At 40.4% G+C, this 19,446-nt stretch overlaps 2 protein-coding genes across 3 annotated transcripts; both read right to left on the bottom strand.

Annotated features, from left to right (window-relative positions):
- Positions 1 to 512: 512 nt before the first annotated feature.
- Positions 513 to 11,063, bottom strand: cpz (carboxypeptidase Z). Of its 2 annotated transcripts, none has more exons than XM_058077327.2 (13): positions 10,431 to 11,063; positions 10,101 to 10,133; positions 8,891 to 8,942; positions 8,268 to 8,590; positions 7,982 to 8,197; positions 6,038 to 6,273; positions 3,784 to 3,945; positions 3,474 to 3,632; positions 3,250 to 3,385; positions 2,105 to 2,244; positions 1,274 to 1,373; positions 1,042 to 1,187; positions 513 to 967 (listed from the first exon to the last, which is right to left on the bottom strand). In XM_058077327.2, the coding sequence occupies exons 1-13, from the start codon at positions 10,648 to 10,650 to the stop codon at positions 764 to 766; spliced, it is 2,127 nt and encodes a 708-aa protein (XP_057933310.2). In that variant the 5' UTR covers positions 10,651 to 11,063; the 3' UTR covers positions 513 to 763. The 2 variants fall into 2 exon arrangements, with proteins under 2 accessions (XP_057933310.2, XP_057933402.2); XM_058077419.2 differs by having other exon boundaries at positions 6,077 to 6,273; positions 10,431 to 11,062.
- A 1,325-nt stretch (positions 11,064 to 12,388) lies between these two features.
- gpr78a (G protein-coupled receptor 78a) lies at positions 12,389 to 16,069 on the bottom strand. The gene is made up of 3 exons (XM_058078007.2): positions 15,260 to 16,069; positions 15,015 to 15,128; positions 12,389 to 13,076 (listed from the first exon to the last, which is right to left on the bottom strand). The coding sequence occupies exons 1-3, from the start codon at positions 15,934 to 15,936 to the stop codon at positions 12,836 to 12,838; spliced, it is 1,032 nt and encodes a 343-aa protein (XP_057933990.2). The 5' UTR covers positions 15,937 to 16,069; the 3' UTR covers positions 12,389 to 12,835.
- Between the last annotated feature and the right edge of the window lie 3,377 nt (positions 16,070 to 19,446).

Here is a 19,446-nt window from a genome sequence, read left to right as displayed (position 1 = left end):
CTTGTACTTCGGTACGAGGTGCATCATTTTAAAAAAAAACAAAAAAAAAAACCCTTAAACTGTATTATGGAAAGCAGGAAGTGAACAAATGTAACAGTTACTGATTGTAAAAGTACCAGATGGAGGGGTAGAATTTGCTTCTTCCTACTCCTTTTGTACATGTGGAGCTGATTATGGGATGCACTCAATTATAGTAATCTGATGCATGTTCAAATGAAATAAAACCATTACTATTACAATTAACCTAGCATGTTTTTGGAATGTGGGAGGAAACCCGAGTACCCACACATGCACGGGGAGAACATGCAAACTCCACACAGAGATGGCCGAAGGGGAGAATCGAACCCAGATCTTCCCTGATCTCCTGACTGTGTGGCCTCCTCTGATTCAATAAAGTAAAATACATTTAACATAATACTGCAAACAGTAGCTAAAACTCAATAAAACTGTGCAACTGGAATGCAGTCAATTCTAAAAAAAAAAACAAAAAAACTATAATAACATGTGCCAGATATTTCAATTTTATTCGACATATAAAACAATCATAGCATATCTGTTCTTCTTCATTAGTAACAAAATAGAGTTTCGGAGTTGTGCTCAATATTGTAAAACTTCCAGAAAATACTTTATTGTCCTCTGGGGATAAAATAGAACAGACAGTAACTAGTAGACAGTAAAATTTGTAACGTGTATATGAAAAATGATGCATCCATAGAATGTGCCCCCCTTTGCAGTGTGACATTTGTTCTGTCCTCAAGTGAATTCAGACATTTCGCAACAGCCAGTTTGGAGGTGAGATACCCGACTGGGAGAAGTAGCTCCACCACCAGGGTTTTTCCTGCCGCTCGATGCCGCCGTCATCTACATCTGGCTCGCTGTAGCGCTCAAACTGATTGTAAGGGTCAAATCGATCCCACGTGTCCGTCGTGGGGAAGAAGTGGTCGTCAATATCCGGTTCCACTGGAACCTGGATAGCGGACAAAAAATAGAGTGACAACAGAGATAAATGATCAATAACATCTGACTGAACACTTGACACACCTTCTTCAAGACAAAGTCGACACGTCCGGCCTTGTTCAGGTTGTGAGGCAGATAAACCCGCTTGCTGACCCTGGAGTAACCTTTAGCTGTGGCTGTCAGGATGTGAGTCCCGGGGATCAGCAGCCGCCAGTAGTCTCCACTTTCAGCTGTGAGGACATGGAGCACATAAAAGGGAGACAAGTATTACAGACAAGTGAAGGGAGGGGCAAAGCAACAGCCCGGACATATTTACCTGTGGTGACATCTTTACGAATCCCCCTGACAGAAATGGTGGCACCTTGGATCCCATTGCCATCAACGTCTTTTACAACTCCTTTAATCCCCCGATGGACCTGCACAAGATGCACAAACTTAAACCATCAATGGATTCCATTTTAGCTGACCTTAAGAACACTGACTGGAAATTAAAATCAAATCAGCTACACTAAAGATGCTCATTCTTCAATGGAATAATGGAGCTTCAGATTGTGCAGGGGCGTCAAATGGCATCCCTCATGATTGAATGTCCTTATTTTGACTATTTCATTCATTCTTTTTCTACCGCTTTTCCTCACGAGGGGGTGCTGGAGCCTATCCTAGCTGTCTTTGGGCAAGAGGCGGGGTACACCCTGCCAGCCAATCACAGGGCACATATAGACAAACAACCATTCACACTCACATTCATACCTATGGACAATTTGGAGTCGTCAATTAACCTAGCATGTTTTTGGAATGTGGGAGTACCCGTAGAAAACCCACCCATGCACGAGTGGAATTGAACCCTGGTCTCCTAGCTGTGAGGTCTGCGCGCTAAACACTCGACCGCTGTGCCACCCTTTGACTATTTCAGTTTAATGGTTATCTTGCTTACTGGAAACGGTTCCATTTCTTCTTTTTGCATTTTGCAGCTCTACTTAGAACCTCCTAAAAATGTAATTAGTTGCAATTATTAAGATTATTTGTCATGAATACCTAATAAATATATAACATACCAACTTTCATACCAAAAAGTGAAATATGATCTGCCATGGAAGTACAGAGGTTGGGAGTCTACTGTCAATACTTGGGTCCATACTTGACTTACAGACTCTATAAAACTGAGCAAAGCTTCCTTGTTCCTCTTCCATTCTGGGTAAAGCTCAGCCTCTGAGGGGAATTTGTCACAGCCGAGCTCCACGGTGATCTCCAGACAATTTGTGTGCAGGTAGTTGAAGTCTGACATGCCTACAATAAAAATAAAAAAAAATCCCATTCACTGAAAAAGTCACCATTAGCTCACTTGTTTTAGCAATGTCATTGTGTGAGCTGCTTTAGCATGGGTGTAAAAAGTGCGACGCAGGGGCCGTTTGCGGCCGATAGCTAATTTTTTATCAAATTATTAGTTAAAATTATAAAATAAAAACACCAAAAGCAGGCCCACGCTACATCGATACATCGCTACATTTCAACTTCGGTCCCTCACACGGAAAGACATGTCATATAGCATGCTGGTCACGAGGCAGCAGTGACACTGATGAGACATTATCATAACACTGAATCAGCTATGTCCTTTCTGACACACAGCGAAAGCAAATTCTCCTCCTTCTCCTTGTGGAAGTGGTAATCTCTTGACTTTTTATTTCGTCTTTCTTCCCATTCTGTGCTAACTATTTAGCCGGCTAACGCTTAAACCAGCAGCCGTCTTTTATGTGCCGGCAGTGATCCTGTAGCCTGCATATTATGGTGTAAACCAGTGGATTCCCAATTATTTCCTGTCATGCCCACTAACAACATATTTTTATTTCTGTGTATTGTACAGACTCAACTCAAATTAACAAAATGCAACAAAATGGAGAGCAGCGACGCATTCAAGAGTCAAATTGCGACAAATTACAAACATTTGCTGAATACTGAATACTACCCCCCCACAGTTCAACACAACTCCCCCCCCCCCAGTGGGTCCCACTTCTATTTAAGGAGCATAATATAAACACATATGTTCATTTTCACTTCCATGGTGATGCGCTTTTCTTTGTTTGCACACCACCGCTTGGGAGACATAATGAAGTCCAAAAAGTAAATTAATAAGCAATTTTAATCTTCCTCAGTGTGACTGTACAGGCAGGCAGGCACCGTATTGACGGACCAAAATGCCATTTTTATATCATTTACAGAAGGGCCATTGAAACCACTGGTATGCAGCCATTGGTGGAAAAAGTTAAAACTGAATGAAAGACTTCTTTTTCTCACCTCCAGCAAAACTATACCACAGTGCCCCATTGATGATGCCCTTAGTCCGGTAAAAGTTGGCTCCACATCGGTCTGTGTCATTATTTGACATGGTGGCATGGGCATCGGCATACGTGCGAGCCAACTGCTTAAACACCTAAAGATGGTTATTATTGATTATTGAAAGAGTTGACTTGTGAACAAGTAAAAATACATCAACATCTTCCACTTGATTCATCCCTTACCCGTTCATCTGCCGTGGGTGAGAACATCTTCTCCTCGTGAAGGTGTCTGGAGAAGTCAAAGGGGTAGGAGACCACCAGTTCACCTCCATGGAGGCTGGCAGACTGAACGAAGGGGAGTGACCTGGTCCACTTCATGACTGCGAAGGTCTCTGGTGCCACCTGCAGTGCAAAACAAGTACTGTCTGTACTATCCGGAATGATTTCTGCATAGCAGATCCAATATACACACATACACAAACAGGACACATAGAACAGTAACGTTGCCGTATTGATTGAAATGATCAATATGCGTAATGAAATTTCATCATACCTTCCCAAACCAATAGGCATCGGGAATCGGGATGTGGTCAGTGCGGTAGTGCCTGCTGCGACGGTTCCGGTAGAAGACAGATGTGAGGTCAGGAAAGTTGCGGTTCAGGTCAATGTTCTGGGCGTTTGTGCGACCATTTGTCCAACCGTTCAGTAAGTGACCCTGAAACCAGTCGTTTCAAACAACTCGGAGAGTAAGACACTGTCGGTAGGTGTTGATGTTTATCAATCTGCGATGATGATTGCGATGATGGTAATGTAGGTTGAGGAGCAGGCATCGTGGGAAGCACGAGTTAGTCGAGAAAATGTCTGCTAAACACCATTGTTAACATGTAGACAAGACCATATATCCCACAAGAGAAAACCTATGTCAAATGTTAAGGACATTTGAGCACACATGTGATCAGTCCATTGAGAAACATGCAGAGCAGAGACACAGAACACATGGAGAGGACTTGAGGAAAGCCACCCCCTCAGAACCTTTGGGCTTCTGACAAGAGTGCAAAATATAATACAGAGCAACATGTTAGATTAGATGTTAGAATGTTCTGGTTAGTAAAGAAATGGAGTGGAAAGAGCCTTTGCTTTTGTCTCCAGCAGGCCAGACGACCCAAACTCAGGTCTCTGTTGCTCAGCGACTAGACTTCAAAACAGTTCTGCTTGTGTACAAGTCTTCTGCAAGTCCATGGTCTGGTGCCAAAGTACATCCCTTGACTCGCGGGCCGCATTGATATGACAAAATTTACGGGGGGGGGCAGACTATATATTTTACACGTAACAGTCCACCTGGTATTATTGTATCTGTAAAATTGTCATGCAATCTGCTATTATTATTTATTATTTTATATTTATATTTAAATATTTAAAAAATAATAAAATATTATAATAATTACAATAAAATTACAATAATAATTATTATATTATTATTATGTAAAATATGCAAATATAACAACAATATTATATATAATTAATATAATAATTAGCATTAATATAATATAATAATAATCATAATAGTTCTAATAAGAATTATAATAATCTAATAATCTAATAATTATTATTATTATTATTATTATTATTATTATTATTATTATTATTATGTGCTTGTGTCCCTTTTTTCAGGAGCACTTTGTAAACAACAGACCATGTCAAAAAACGAAATTGATAAAACCATCAAAAGGTTGGCTCAGGCCATGATGCCAGGTTGTATGTTGAGTTTAAATGAAATACTTTGGAAAGATTGGGCGGGCCGTATTCAAACACTTGGCGGGCCGGATGTGGCCCCCGGGCCGTAGTTTGCCCACCCCTGGGTTAGAGCCACATAAACTCTCTCAGGAACACGGTGAGGCTGAATTCCAGTTTTATGCTGCCACAATTCTCAACTTTGCCAATGTTCAAATCCAGGCCTTGCCAAAGAGCTCTCCACATGAGGGGTCAGCTTTTGATTGAAAATAAATATTCTGCAAGTGTACAAGCTCTTAAATCAAATTCCAGAGTTATGTACTTTCAAATACCGTAAATTCCGGACTATAAGGCGCTACTTTTTTCCCCAAACTTGCGGCCAATTTATGTGATTTTTCTTTCTTTCGAGTAGAAAAGTAAGATTAAGGACCGGTGGAATATATGCGCCGAGGAAGACTGCAACTTCTTCTCTTGTGCATAAATTAAACACTGAGGACGATGACTTTGATGGCTTCAGTTCAAAGGAGGAAGATGAAGACGGCTTACCGTGATTTTTACCAGTATGTTCTTTTACCAGACCTGTTATACTGTGTTGCTATTGTGTTGCTAGCGTGTTGTTACCATGTTGCTACCGTTTTGTGAAGAAAGTTATATTATTATTATTATTGTTAAGTTATATTATAAATATATTTTTTCTTTGTAAATATGTTTACATGTTTTAATGTGGGCACATGCGGCTTATATACAGGTGCGGCTTGTGTATGTACAAAATCGGTTTTCCTCTAAAAAGGCTTATAATCAGGTGCGCTCTATAGTCCGGAAATTACGGTAAATCTCGTGTTTTTACTCATTTTGGCCTGGTTTTGAGAGGTGAGAGAAAAACATGCAGGAGGTGGAAGTCTCGAGTCACTAATGTCTATTTCTGTTGCCATGATTTCAACATGTCAACTTCCCTCCTCAAACCACCAGATCAGAGCGTCATGCCTTCGCCTCCCCGCCAGAAAGTCGCAAGCAGCAGATTGGACTGACAATGGATAATGGCGGTTTGTCTGTTTTGTACTGTTAACAATATTTACTTCCTGGTTGATGAGCTCCGGGTCATTGTTATCCTCTACCTCTGCGGCGGCCAGCTCGTAGCCGTCTGGGTTCATGGAGGCCAGGATGTGGATGCGGGTGGTGTTGATGAGGGCTTGAACTCGCTGGTTCCCCAAGTTGTACTCTGAACACAGGTATTGGGCCAGGTAGATGAGCAACTGGCGGCCCAGTACTTCGTTGCCGTGCATGTTGCCTATGAGCTTCACTTCTGGCTCCACTTGGGTTTAAAAACAAGAAGAAAACACTGTTGAAATAAATTTACAAGCATCATCTTTAATAGTATATATAGTATACGTATATAAGTATAACAATAATAGCATTAAAGTGGAACCATGAGCCATTGGATTCGCAACAGATATCCATTGTTGTGTAATAACACAACCACACATCATGGTGCTAGAACAGGGGTGGGCAAACTACGGCCCGGGGGCCACATCCGGCCCGCCAAGTGTTTGAATACGGCCCGCCCAATCTTTCCAAAGTATTTCATTTAAACTCAACATACAACCTGGCATCATGGCCTGAGCCAACCTTTTGATGGTTTTATCAATTTCGTTTTTTGACATGGTCTGTTGTTTACAAAGTGCTCCTGAAAAAAGGGACACAAGCACATAATAATAATAATAATTATTATTATTATTAGAACTATTATGATTATTATAATTATTATATTAATGCGAATTATATTGATTATATATAATATTATTGTTATATTTGCATATTTTACATAATAATAATATAATAATTATTTTAATTTTATTGTAATTATTATAATATTTTATTATTTTTAAAATATTTAAATATAAATATAAAATAATAAATAATAATAGCAGATTGCATGACAATTTTACAGATACAATAATACCAGGTGGGCTGTTATGTGTAAAATATATAGTCTGCCCCCCCCCCCGTAAATTTTGTCATATCAATGTCAAAAAGTTTGCCCACCCCTGTGCTAGAATCTGTACACAATACCTAAAATGAAAAGATCCCAGTTCTTACGTGACCAAGAAAGTGAAACTACACATTTTGGAGTGGCCTTTTATTGTGGCCCATCTAAGGCATACTTGTGCAATAATCATGCTCTCAATTCATACCAATGAGGTTGATGAATTATGAAGGCATCCGGAATATAAAGCCAAAAATTAGTATGCAGATCATAAAGATCCGTTGTGGCGACTCCGTAACCAGGAAAAAGCTGAATGAAATAACAAACCTACACAATATTAAACAATATTTGATAGAGACTCTTGAAAACGCTTCTTTATTTAGTAGTTATTCCCTATGGGAAAACCAACTCATTGTGTTCTGCGTCCTGATTGGCTAAGGGGGAACCCACACATTGTGTTCTATGTACTGATTGGCTAAGGGACTGTAGATCATTGTCAATCAAGCTTCTATTGTGTTCAAACAGCTAGCAGTGTGTACGTTTTTCTCCCTGAAAAAAAAAAACACAATTTCGAGGAAACATTCTGCACCCAAAAGGTAGAGCAAGATGCTAACCATCGCACCAAAAGTTCGACTTCTGGACATGCTGAAGAAAGGTAGAAGTTACACAGCTGTAGAGCGCTATTATGGACTAAATTCATCTTCGATTTCTTAATCATAAAGTTGTAGGAAAATAGTGCTATGTTTTAACAATGATGCAAAAACGCTACAGCGGAACGGCGCCACTTTGAGAAATATCAAAAAACGAAACTGCCAGTCTGAGAAAAGTGTATGGTGGAGTGATTTACAGCCTTAAAACATACTGTATATAATAATTGTAAAAAATAAAGCTGACTACTTTGAGGATTTCATCTATTTTTGGAACCTAACCCCCACCTTAAACGAGGAACTGCTATAACTTGTGTCACACTATCAATAAATATGTAAATTAACAATTTTGTGTCCCTATTTGAGCTCCAGTAAGTAGTTTTACTTACACAGTTCATGCTGTCCTGGATTGTTGGTGAACTCCATCACCAGTAAATCTCGTCCCTCAGTGCTTCGGCCAATGCTGTAAACATGAGAGATGTGAGAGCACTTGGCCGCCGTTCTCTTCAGTAAGCTGTACATCTGAGTGTTGGACGTGTATGTGAACTGGATGATGGTGCTGGGTTCTTCAGGTGAAAGGCTGGACCTCGTTAGCTCCTGCCTGGCTGAAAGGTGAAGGATACGGATTAAGTTTTGAATTCTAGAACAGGGCCAAGAAGAGTTTGGCCTTTTTACCTTTCAGTGCCACAAGTGGGTCAAAGCAGCCCTCTTGGTCGCTTGCAAAGAAGCGATCACAGTCCAGGAAGTAAGGCCAGGCCATTTCTATGGCCTCCAAGGCGTGAGAACAGTCCCTTCTCAGGGCCTCACATGTGCTGCGACACGGCTTGATCATCTTGTTATCCTTACAGGGCGATGCAAGTACCGAGCAGCCCACGAGACGTATTTCAGGGGAACACTCTCCATTGAGGAGCCCATGGATGACACTCAAGAGAAGGTACTCTGCCCCTGATTCCGCTTCAAAACGAGTCCGGTGCCCAAGGATGTTGGGGAATATGGTTCTGGAGCAGCAAATAATTTTTTAACAATGGTTATGACATAATTCATGAAAGCTGTTATCTCCACCAAGCATAAAAGGGGTTTGTTTGTTGTTTTGTTGGTCAGTTAGCAGTGTGACACAAAAACGTCATGACTGATTTTCTTACATTATTCTAACAAATGGGCACACAAACAAACCCAAAACAACTGGGTTTAATTTTGGGGTCAAACTAAACAGTGTATTGAGAGCCATCGTGTTAAAAGAATATCTTTGATATTGAATGGAAGGCACTGATTCAGTTCTCTTACACTCTAGAACCCACCTAGAGTATCCTACATCATGACAGTAGCTCAGGTGCAGGTCCGTGCAAGTAGCTAAGGGGGGAAAAACAAATGTTATTAGGCAAAGTTTATCCATGCTGAGTCAATGATGATGATGGCAAAACATGGGTAATTCTAGGATTTACAAAAAATTTCAACCCAATTCTGTTAATATTACACACGTCTGAGGTTATTAAATTTCAAGTGGTGTGCAGGATGTGATAAATCTAGCCTATAAGGGCCTGCTGCCTCTTGCAGCAGAGCAACACACAAAGTATTTAAACCAGGGGTCTCAAACATGTGGCCCGTGGGCCAAATGTGGCGCGCAGGACACTAGTTTGAGGCCCCCACCTTGATATAAAAGTTTAATGTTAGTGCGGCCCGCGCAAGTTTGATATGGATGCTGTATGGTATCATGTACCCAGAACAAAATGTTTACGTTTGATTCATGTTCATGTTAAAGGTTAAATAACTGTTAATAGTTATCCTCCCTATCCGTGTGGAAGTGGTAAGTTTTTGGCTATTTAAGTTTAAAGGAAATAACTTGAAGGCTACCGTTTAGGTCGCTAGCTCTCTAGTTTGCGAGTTAGCATGCATCTCAAGACCCTGCAGTTGCGCAATATGTTGTAAATAAAAAGAGTATAAATGTGACTATAGTCGTGTTTTGTCATGTCTACAGGGCTCTAATAATGCTTTGTTCATTTTAATCTGAAAAAAATTATTTGTCTACCCACCAACTATATGTGGTTTCTTAAGTTTTTATTATTTGCCGTTTTATTATTATCATTATTATATTTATTTATTACTGATTGATTGATTTTCTTTATTCTTGATTTGTTTATTTATTTTTCATCTTATTTTGTGCAGAAAAATAAAAATTAAGATATTTGAGAACAGTGCAATGTTTTATCAGAGCTTTTATTGTAGAAAATCGGAACCAAAGCACTGAAAAAGTTTGTATATTTTTCTGTTTTTAATTTTTTTTTTTTTTTTTTTGAAAAACCTGATGCGGCCCAGCCTTTCCCAGATCCTAGCTCCAGTGGCCCCCAGGTAAATTGAGTTTGAGACCCCTGATTTAAACACTTCCATCAGTGAAGGCCAGGTCTTGACCTAAAATGTAATTTTAATCACTTAGAACCTGAGAGGCACATGCTTGCATGTTGAAATCTGAATAAATACATAAATGACAATGTAAATTGCCTAATGACTTACGTTTTTCTTCAGACACACTGTTGCTGCATCTTCCTGTGTAAAAAGGGTAAAAAAAAACACATTGGTGTGCTGTTATGTATTTAAACACTAGAGGACGCCATTGTCAACCAAAGGGATATTGCTCAACTGTGTATGTGTTTTTTAAAGAAGTGCTATTTTAACGCTATATGAATACACCATCCAGAATACCATTGGGTAACATATCATTGTAGAAAGACAACTATTGTATATAATAATAACAGAAGCCGTGCGTTACATGATGGGATGGTCCTTTGATTAAAAAAAAATAATAAAAGTATCTTACAGACACAACATTTAACATTAACTCACCTAAAAACTCGTCTCCAGGATGGCAGGTTTGTTGCGGTGCGCACAAACAACTTTTCGTCAAAGCCAGAAACAGCCCCAAAAGTCCAAAAAGCATGTTTTTACGCTGCAGACTGCTTGACACTGGTGTGTGATGTGGCAGATTTCTTAGTCTTCTCGAAAAGGGATGATAATTACCACCCAGTGCATGGAAACCCCCTTCCTTTGTGTTTGTGCAGAGCATCCCTCAACCGAAAAGAGTTGTTCCTCTCCAAGCTTGTGTCTTAACTGCTGCACTGATCATATTTCACTGCACTGATCTATGTGTGTGTGTGTGTGTGTATGCGTGTGGTGGGGGGTGGAGAGAAAGTAGCTCAAGTATAAGTGCAATTAAAACCAGCGCCACACCAACCACGAACCTCACCTCAACGTCACTGCTTGCCTCTCAACCAATGTCAGCCGGGAGTAGCCCTAGCTTAGCCATGATTTGGAATATTACTATCGCGAAATTATCATCATCTCTCTAATTTGTCTCACGCCCCAGCTAACGTTCCAGTCTCACAATGGTAGGAAGAGCCGACATCGAAGGACCACAAAGTAACGTCACTATGAAGAAAAAAGACAATTTAGCCCTGCAGTAACTTTTCTGGTGCCGCGCTTGCTAACTCTTCAGTAAGAAAAGTAGCTATTGGCTGTTCTACAAGTTGCTACATGGTGCCATCCTCTAATTTGCATATCATTTGCATATGATGCTGTAAATGCTGTAGGAAAAAAAAGCATTGCTTTGTAGGAGAGACAAAAAAAAGTGAGTAAAAACACATTACGTTGCTAAATTACTAAATTACGTTACACATTGCTAAAACAAAGTAAAAAACAAAGACAAAAAAAGTGAGTAAAAACACATTACGTTGCTAAATTACTAAATTACGTTACACATTGCTAAAACAAAGTAAAAAACAAAGACAAAAAAAGTGAGTAAAAACACATTACGTTACTAAATTACTAAATTACGTTACACATTACTAAAACAAAGTAAAAAACAAAGACAAAAAAGTGAGTAAAAACACATTATGTTACTAAATTACTAAATTACGTTACACATTACTAAAACTAAACTTGATCCTGGAACTAAACTTGAACATTTCATCAAAATAAAATAACAAGTAATATTTTTATCTTTACTTTGCTAAACTTTTTAAAATTAGCACGAATAAACAGCATCTCTGTGTGGAGTTTGCATGTTCTCCCTGTGCGTGCGTAGATTCCGGTTTCCTCCCACATTCCAAAAACATGCTAGGTTAATTAGCGACTCCAAATTGTCCATAGGTATGAATGTGAGTGTGAATGGTTGTTTGTCTATATGTGCCGTGTGATTGGCTGGCCACCAGTCCAGGGTGTACCCCGCCTCTCGCAGAAAAAGACAGCTGGGATAGGCTCCAGCATACCTGTGACCCTAGTGAGGATAAGCGGCATAGAAAATGAATGGATGGAGCATTGAACAGCGAATAACAGATTGGGCTGTGTTTAGTCTATGGCTCACGTTAACATGATTCAGTATCACGCTCTTCTGGTGAATATATGACATAATAATTATTTTTGCATTTTTGATGCATAGAGCTCCGCATCATGGCTCACTGAGAATACAAAATGCAGAAAAATACGCGCTTTCGTTATACTAGAAAACTCTCTAACGGCATCAGAAAAAGTTGAAAATATGTTGCCAGCTGTGGTTGAAATGTTGCCAGATTTAGCACCAAATTGGCAACACTTTCTGGTACTTCTTGTTTGAAACACAAAAAAACAGAAATGTTGTGGGGTGATTACCTTTTACAGTCTGTACTCTGAAATATACTGAAAGTCAACATCAGGCAAACCTGATTGGTGGAAAATGGTTGTGTTTGAATCATTTGAGCAATGGTTCTGTTAGTAGAAACGGAACAAAATGACACAAAAAAATCCCAGCTTATAGTCCTTATAGCAAGAGTATTTATTTTATTGTATGTATGTTACAATCACAGAATGTCAGACTCATGACACGTCACTCACGAGTCGATGTAATATCGTTTTTTTTGCACATGAATAACAGTTCTTCACAAAGTCAGTGTTACTTGAAATGTACAATACAGAAAGAAGCACATACAATGAAAATAAATATATGTGGTGTACATTTTTCATGTGAAGTACTCCTTGGCGATGCTTCAGAAGCAAACTGATCAGCCCTCTGGAAAACAACAGTCAGAAGCTAACGAAAGGACATTTGGGACACACCACAACATTGTTGTGTGTCCTTTTACAAATAAATTGGCCACATACGTAATCATGTGACCAAGCCCTCGGTGTCAGTGTCCTTGAGCAAGGCACATATTCTCTTCCATCTGACCATCGAGCAGATGGGGTGCAATCTCATTACAAATAGCTGCATGTTGACTTCAGGTTCCTCGGGTAGAGTTGTCTTCTGTGGTGTCGAAGGTGCTGCTCCAAGTGCTGGCAGACAGCAAGTAATGATCCTTTCGCATGAAACGGCTGATGACACGAACCAGTACTTTTCTGTACTGATGCCGCAGAAGACAGTAGACAAACGGATCACTGGAAGCCTTAGCGTAGCACAGACATTTGGTGGTGATACCCCAGTACTGTGAGATGTGCACGGAGGGCAGCAACTCCACTAACCTGCAGGAGGAACCATGAAATTAAATGTCAGAAACGATAAGTAATACATATCAGCAATAACAAAAGTAAAGCAGAATTGTTCTAAGTAATGTTGGAGCTTGGGCAGCGTGGGGCAAATTAATTTACCGTATTTTCCAGACCACAAAGTGAAAGCTTTGGAAGTCATTTTTTTATGCATGTAAAACATATTAAAATTAATTGGATTTATTCATTCATTCATTCATTCATTTTCGCCATTTTCGACGATTTTGACTGATCTTTCAAGGCACGCATATATATATCATCAATATCATGTTCTGTGGCTATAAAAACATGGAACATACCAAAGGAAAGTGTAGAATCCTGTCTTTCATCAGGAAAAAAAGGTTTGTGTGTACCTTTTTCCATTCTTTAGTAATCAACACTTGAACATCTGTGAGTTTCAGGAAAATATCAGTTCCCGACTACAATGTAATGTTGGAGCTTGGGCAGCGTGGGGCAAATTAATTTACCGTATTTTCCAGACCACAAAGTGAAAGCTTTGGACGTCTCTGCACGCTCTGTTTTACACCGAGTTCTAATATCAGTGCAACAATTTCCTTATATGGTCATGCCCTCACAATTTCACCGTGTTAGCATGGAGCAATAGCTTCTAGTAAAGCTTTCCAGTGTTTGTTCGGGTGGGAGGGAAAGCTAACTTGCCTAAAAAGGCACGCATCCGACAGAAGTGGTTGGAGTTGCAGATTCCTGGCCAGCAATATAAAAAAAATAATCAGCTCGGCAGCTATAAGGAAGTCCTCGGGAGCGTTTGGGAATGTGACCAATCACAGCATATGTAGTGGGCGTAACTGGTTGAAGTGGGAAACCTGGATTCTGGAAGATCTAGAATTTTTTTTGTGCTGGTCGTTATGTGTAGCTGCTCTATAGGAGTCCACAACTCAATTAAAACGGCTTAAAATGAGCATAAATGTAGATGGGTAGTAGGTGCTAGTGCACACAAGTGTGAACACACAAATGCAGTATCATGTAGTACAGCATAGAAAAGTAACAAAATAATCTTCATTATACTAGTATTGTATATATGCAGCTGCAAACTGTTGTGTGCTTATTTAAATATAAATACATAAAATACAGTAGTTTGTAAAGTATTTCTTCATTTGGTAAACATGTTTTAAAAAAGTTTAAAACTTGTTAATTTGCCCCAGTTCTAAGGCTCTGCATGAAAGATTCACTATTAATCCAAAAATATACACAAAAAAGCTAATTGCATAACAACGTAAAGTCGCAGGAATGTAACCAAATGAAAGTCTACATTCTAATTATTACGTTTGATTAATGTTCATGTTAAAGGTTAAATAACTGTTATTCGTTATCCTCGCTATCCGTGTGGAAGTGGTACGTTTTTGGCTATTTAAGTTTAAAGGAAATAACTTGAAGGCTACCTGTTTAGGTCGCTAGCTCTCTAGTTAGCATGTGTCTCAAGACCCTGCAGTTGCGCAATATGTTGTAAATAAAAAAAGAGTATAAATGTGACTATAGTCGTGTTTTGTCATGTCTACAGGGCTCTAATAATGCTTTGTTCATTTTAATCTGAAAAAAATAATTTGTCTACCCACCAACTATATGTGGTTTCTTAAGTTTTTATTATTTGCCATTTTATTATTATTATTATATTTATTTATTTATTACAGATTGATTGATTTTCTTTATTCTTGATTTGTTTATTTATTTTTCATTTGGTAAACATGTTTAAAAAAGTTTAAAACTTGTTAATTTGCCCCAGTTCTAAGGCTCTGCATGAAAGATTCACTATTAATCCAAAAAATATACACAAAAAAGCTAATTGCATAACAACGTAAAGTCGCAGGAATGTAACCAAATGGAAGTCTACATAAAAAAATAAAAAATAAAAAAGTAATATCAAGTTCTGAAAGTATAAAAATGAAAGCACCTGGTTACCTTGTAATAACATAAGGTGAAAAGCAGAAGATGAAGGAGCCGATGAAGATGCAAATTTTTTTGGTGGCGCGCTGCCTCCTCTTCTTCTGTTGCGCCAAACACCTCTCCTTCACGCTGATAAGACAGAGCAAGACACAGATGAATTCACACCTGATATGACAACTAATATTAATGATTGACGTGATGACTTAAGCAGAATGTGCATTACGTAATACAACAGAAAAAGCAATAATCCACATCTGTACCTGGGGTGAATGTCGACCAGAAGGAGCAGAGTCTGCACCGTGATGACGTCTATCCTCTTGCAGTGGGACTTGGCCACTCTTAGAACTTTGAGGTAGGAGAAGCACAGTATGGCCAGGCAGAAAGCAAAAGTGCTGCAGTGGAACAGCACGGTGAAGGTGGCATAAGCGGCCAGCTGAGACCTTCCCTTATCGGCTAGATGAGCGGTGCATGAGGCGTACGTGTGGCTGTAACCGCCCCACTCCATCAGTAGCTGCGTGAGAGCAAAGGTGAGCGACTGCAACCAGGAGTAGACCACCATGAGCAAAGCATCCCGGTATCGCATCTTGCTGGAGTAGCTGAGAGGAAACACCACCGCTATCCATCTGTCCAGGCTGAGAGCCGCCATGCTGAGCATGCTGTTGGTGGTGAGGAACGTCTCTGCAAAACTGACCATTTGGCAGAACAAGTTCCCGAAGGGTTCCGCGCTTTTGGCCACGCCGAAAAAAGTGGCGGGCATGTTGATGAAAGCGAGAAGGATGTTGGAGAAAGACAGGTTCAGGATGAAGATCCCCGGTACATGGGACCTCAACTCGGAGCTCTGGGTGAAACATAGCAGCACCGACAAGTTGGTCACCACGGAAACAACACCCACAACCACTATGGACACTTCCAGGAGGAACTCCGGGATGGTCATCATTCGAGGTTCCACCTTGGCAACACTTGTGGCTGGAGATGCTGGAAGAAACCTACATGGTCCCACCCATCTACATGCATATGAGAGCTGTCCAGTGCTGAAACGCCCAAACCGGAACAAGCTTCTTTTCACTATTCTGGGCTACCTGCATCTAAGTCCAGATGAGGAGTGTGTGGATGGTGACTTGTTCTCTCTCTCGCTCCCTCGCTCCATCTCTCTCACTCCCTTTTCTCTTTGAAGGCTCCCAAACATGCGCACTAGCCAGCGCCTCCTCTCATGCTGGAGATGCCGTGCACCCTGCACGTGCAGCCGCTCGCTGGCTCATGTGACGCTTGAACAATATTCATGCAAGCAGCACTTAATATGGGCATGTCAGGGTGTTTGCACACTCATTTAGTCTGTTTTCCCCGGCTAGAAGTCAGTTAACGCCACAAAGAACGCAAGGAAAAAGTGAATAATGCATCATAATCATAGATACGGCTATATATTCAAATGAGAAAATGTATCTTTTTCATTGGAAATACATCATATGCATCATACTGAGAGGTGTTTCTAATATTTAAATAGTACATTTAACCAAAGTTAACTAGTACTAAATATGGCTTGAATTGTAACTGTATCATCATCTTTTGTCTCTTTACTAGTTAGACAAGAGGGGCAAAATATTAGAAATAGCTCTGCACACATGAATGCTGTCAAACCTCAGTTTCGGTACGCCACAGATTCTGTTTTCATAAAAACATTTTCCCCCAAAATGTTGCCTTGGTGGAACAGTCTCAGTTGCACGTATTGTACATAATGAAATCAAAGCCATTGCTGACACTGTGTTGATTAAATAACCCGCCATGGTGCCAAGAGCAATTTTTGACATTTTTTTTATGAATGTAAAACATAAATTATTCTCTATAAAATGTATTTTTTTTAATAGTGTTGGATGTCTCAAGCAAATTAATTGGATTTATTCATTCATTCATTCATTTTCGCCATTTTCGACGATTTTGACTGATCTTTCAAGGCACGCAGAATATCATGTTTTATGGCTATAAAAACATGGAACATACCAAAGGAAAGTGTAGAATCCTGTCTTTCATCAGGAAAAAAAGGTTTGTGTGTACCTTTTTCCATTCTTTAGTAATCAACACTTGAACATCTGTGAGTTTCAGGAAAATATCAGTTCCCGACTACAAAAAGTGACAAAAACAGCTTAATTTGAAAAGATATATTTCAATCTCGACCAGTCCAGGCTCCAGCATGCCCGCGACCCTCGTGAGGATAAGGGGTACAGAAAATGGATGGATGGATGGACATTTCAATCATAACTTTCACTTTGATATTCATTCATTCATTCATTTTCTACCGCTTTTTCCTCACAAGGGTCACGGGGGGTGCTGGAGCCTATCCCAGCTGTCTTTGGGCGAGAGGCGGAGTACACCCTGGACTGCTGGCCAGCCAATCACAGGGCACATATAGACAAACAACCATTCACACTCACATTCATACCTATGGACAATTTGGAGTCGCTAATTAACCTAGCATGTTTTTGGAATGTGGGAGGAAACCGGAGTACCCGGAAAAAAAAACCCACGCATATACACGGGGGAGAACATGCAAACTCCACACAGAGATGGCCGAGGGTGGAATTGAACCTAGCTGTGAGGTCTGCGCGCTAACCACTAGACCGCCATGCCACCCAATTGGATATATTATTATTATTATTATTATTTCTTAAGAAAACTACCTCGGTTTTCATACATTCTGATTTTCATCAGACTTTTACGAATTAATTTATTCCAAAATCCGATGTACTACTTCAAAACTGCATTGACTCTTATGAGAAAGTGTTGTTGTACCTTGTGTTACAGCCAACGAGTATATGTGAAAAGAAAGATAATTAGTAACTAAGTTCCTGTACTTTCAACTAAACACAACACCACGATTTAAGTGTGACCGCAATGACAGATTGAGTTCAGTAAACAGCAGGTGAAACATGAGGGGGGGGGGACTCGCTTGTCGCCATAGCAACACAAAATCTCCGGTGTTCTCATCACTCTTTGAACTTGATCTCCTCTCACGCTGATTTGTATGAAATTCTGATCAGACATCAGACATTAATGTGTGTCATCTTTCTATTGGCGTATTTCATAAAGTGTCATATACGGGAAGGTTTTCATAAAGATGGTACCCCCCCTCCACCCCCCACCACCCCTCACTCCCAGCATGCAAACGGGAGCGTGCTACTGCATGTGAGCACACATGCAGCCGGTTATTCCTTTATGATATGATACATAACGCACACAGTATACGAAGGCTCCTCTTAACAAGCACCTCCCCAGATGTTGTTTTTCCTTGGGGCCCCCATAGGCTCCATTTATATTCAATCATTAACAGGCAGTTGCAAGATCACTTTAGTCTAGTCCTTTTATTTTTGTCTCGGTGGAACTGATGCCCCTCGTGCATCTCAGCTTAATGATTGAAGGCAAAACTGTAAGAAAAATACTAGGAATGACAAGAAATACCGCCCTACCCCCCCCTCTTCAGTGGGAACCCACTAAGTGGTCACATGCTTCCTGTGCGTTCCCGGGGCAGGGGAGGCGGTTATGCAAGCAACACAATACTGATGGTACAAGCACTTAAAAGTGCTGTAAGGAGGGTGAGGAGTCCACCCGGCCCATAAAACGGCCCATGGCAGTATGACTCTATGTATATGCTGCTTATGCAGGCTGATTACATAATACACAATTCCCACGGTCGCTACCACAACATGGACATCATCGCCTGAGAAGGATTTCCTGCTGTCCACGTCCATCTGTCCTGAGGTTTGATGCCTTGCAGGTTTCCAACCATCACCTCGGTGCTCATAGCAAGGATTGTCTGTGGATTGTCAGGAGAAAGTGGTACTGTGGATGTGTGGATGTGATAATAAAAGATGCTACGAGAGGGACCGCAATGCCAAGTCGTGGGTGTTTCTGGAGTGTGTGTAAATAAGTCTGAGCTCTGCAAGCGTTCTGCGCATGCACGCTAACTCACATGTGCAGACATACACGTCGGCACGCTCGTTTCCATGCACGCTTACTGTCACTCCAGCTCGTTCTCCCTCGCTTACGTCCCTCCCAGTCACGTGCTGATAGTGGAGAAGTCTGACTGTCGAACGGCTGTGTGATGCTAATGCGAGATGAAAATAGCATGTGAACAATGCTTTAAGTTTGCTGCTGGTATTGATCCACGGCTGTTGGATAAAAGAAGCTTTTAGCTTTTGTCGAGTCGATGCAGATTACCTGCATTGCTTAAGAACATCCAGTTTCAGATTTTGTATGAACAAAACTCCAATGTTTTGGAATTACATTTTTTTTTTTTTTTAAACGGATGAAATGAAAGTCAGCTAATATTAGAATGATGGGAAGAGAAGGGGGTCTCAAACACGCGGCCCGCGGGCCAAATGTGGCACGCAGGACACTACTTTGAGGCCCCCGCCTTGATATGAAAGTTTAATGTTAAGTTTGATATGGATGCTGT

This window comes from Doryrhamphus excisus, linkage group LG9 (genome assembly GCF_037039965.1).
Source record: "Doryrhamphus excisus strain RoL-2023G ecotype Guam linkage group LG9, RoL_Dexc_Guam_v1.1, whole genome shotgun sequence".
Taxonomy (NCBI): Eukaryota; Metazoa; Chordata; class Actinopteri; order Syngnathiformes; family Syngnathidae; genus Doryrhamphus; species Doryrhamphus excisus.
The sequence above is the reverse complement of the archived record's forward strand: the minus strand, read 5'-3'. Positions and strand labels throughout refer to the sequence as shown.

Excerpts from the sequence above, each read along its gene's own strand:
- cpz (XM_058077327.2), bottom strand. The coding sequence starts at position 10,650 with ATGCTCTGCACAAACACAAAGGAAGGGGGTTTCCATGCACTGGGTGGT. Across the intron at positions 3,633-3,783 it reads ATGCCTATTGGTTTGGGAAG|GTGGCACCAGAGACCTTCGC; the intron begins GTATGATGAAAT and ends TTTGCACTGCAG. Across the intron at positions 3,386-3,473 it reads CACCCACGGCAGATGAACGG|GTGTTTAAGCAGTTGGCTCG; the intron begins GTAAGGGATGAA and ends AACCATCTTTAG.
- gpr78a (XM_058078007.2), bottom strand. The coding sequence starts at position 15,936 with ATGATGACCATCCCGGAGTTCCTCCTGGAAGTGTCCATAGTGGTTGTG. Across the intron at positions 15,129-15,259 it reads CTGGTCGACATTCACCCCAG|CGTGAAGGAGAGGTGTTTGG; the intron begins GTACAGATGTGG and ends CTGTCTTATCAG. Across the intron at positions 13,077-15,014 it reads TCACCTTATGTTATTACAAG|GTTAGTGGAGTTGCTGCCCT; the intron begins GTAACCAGGTGC and ends TTCCTCCTGCAG.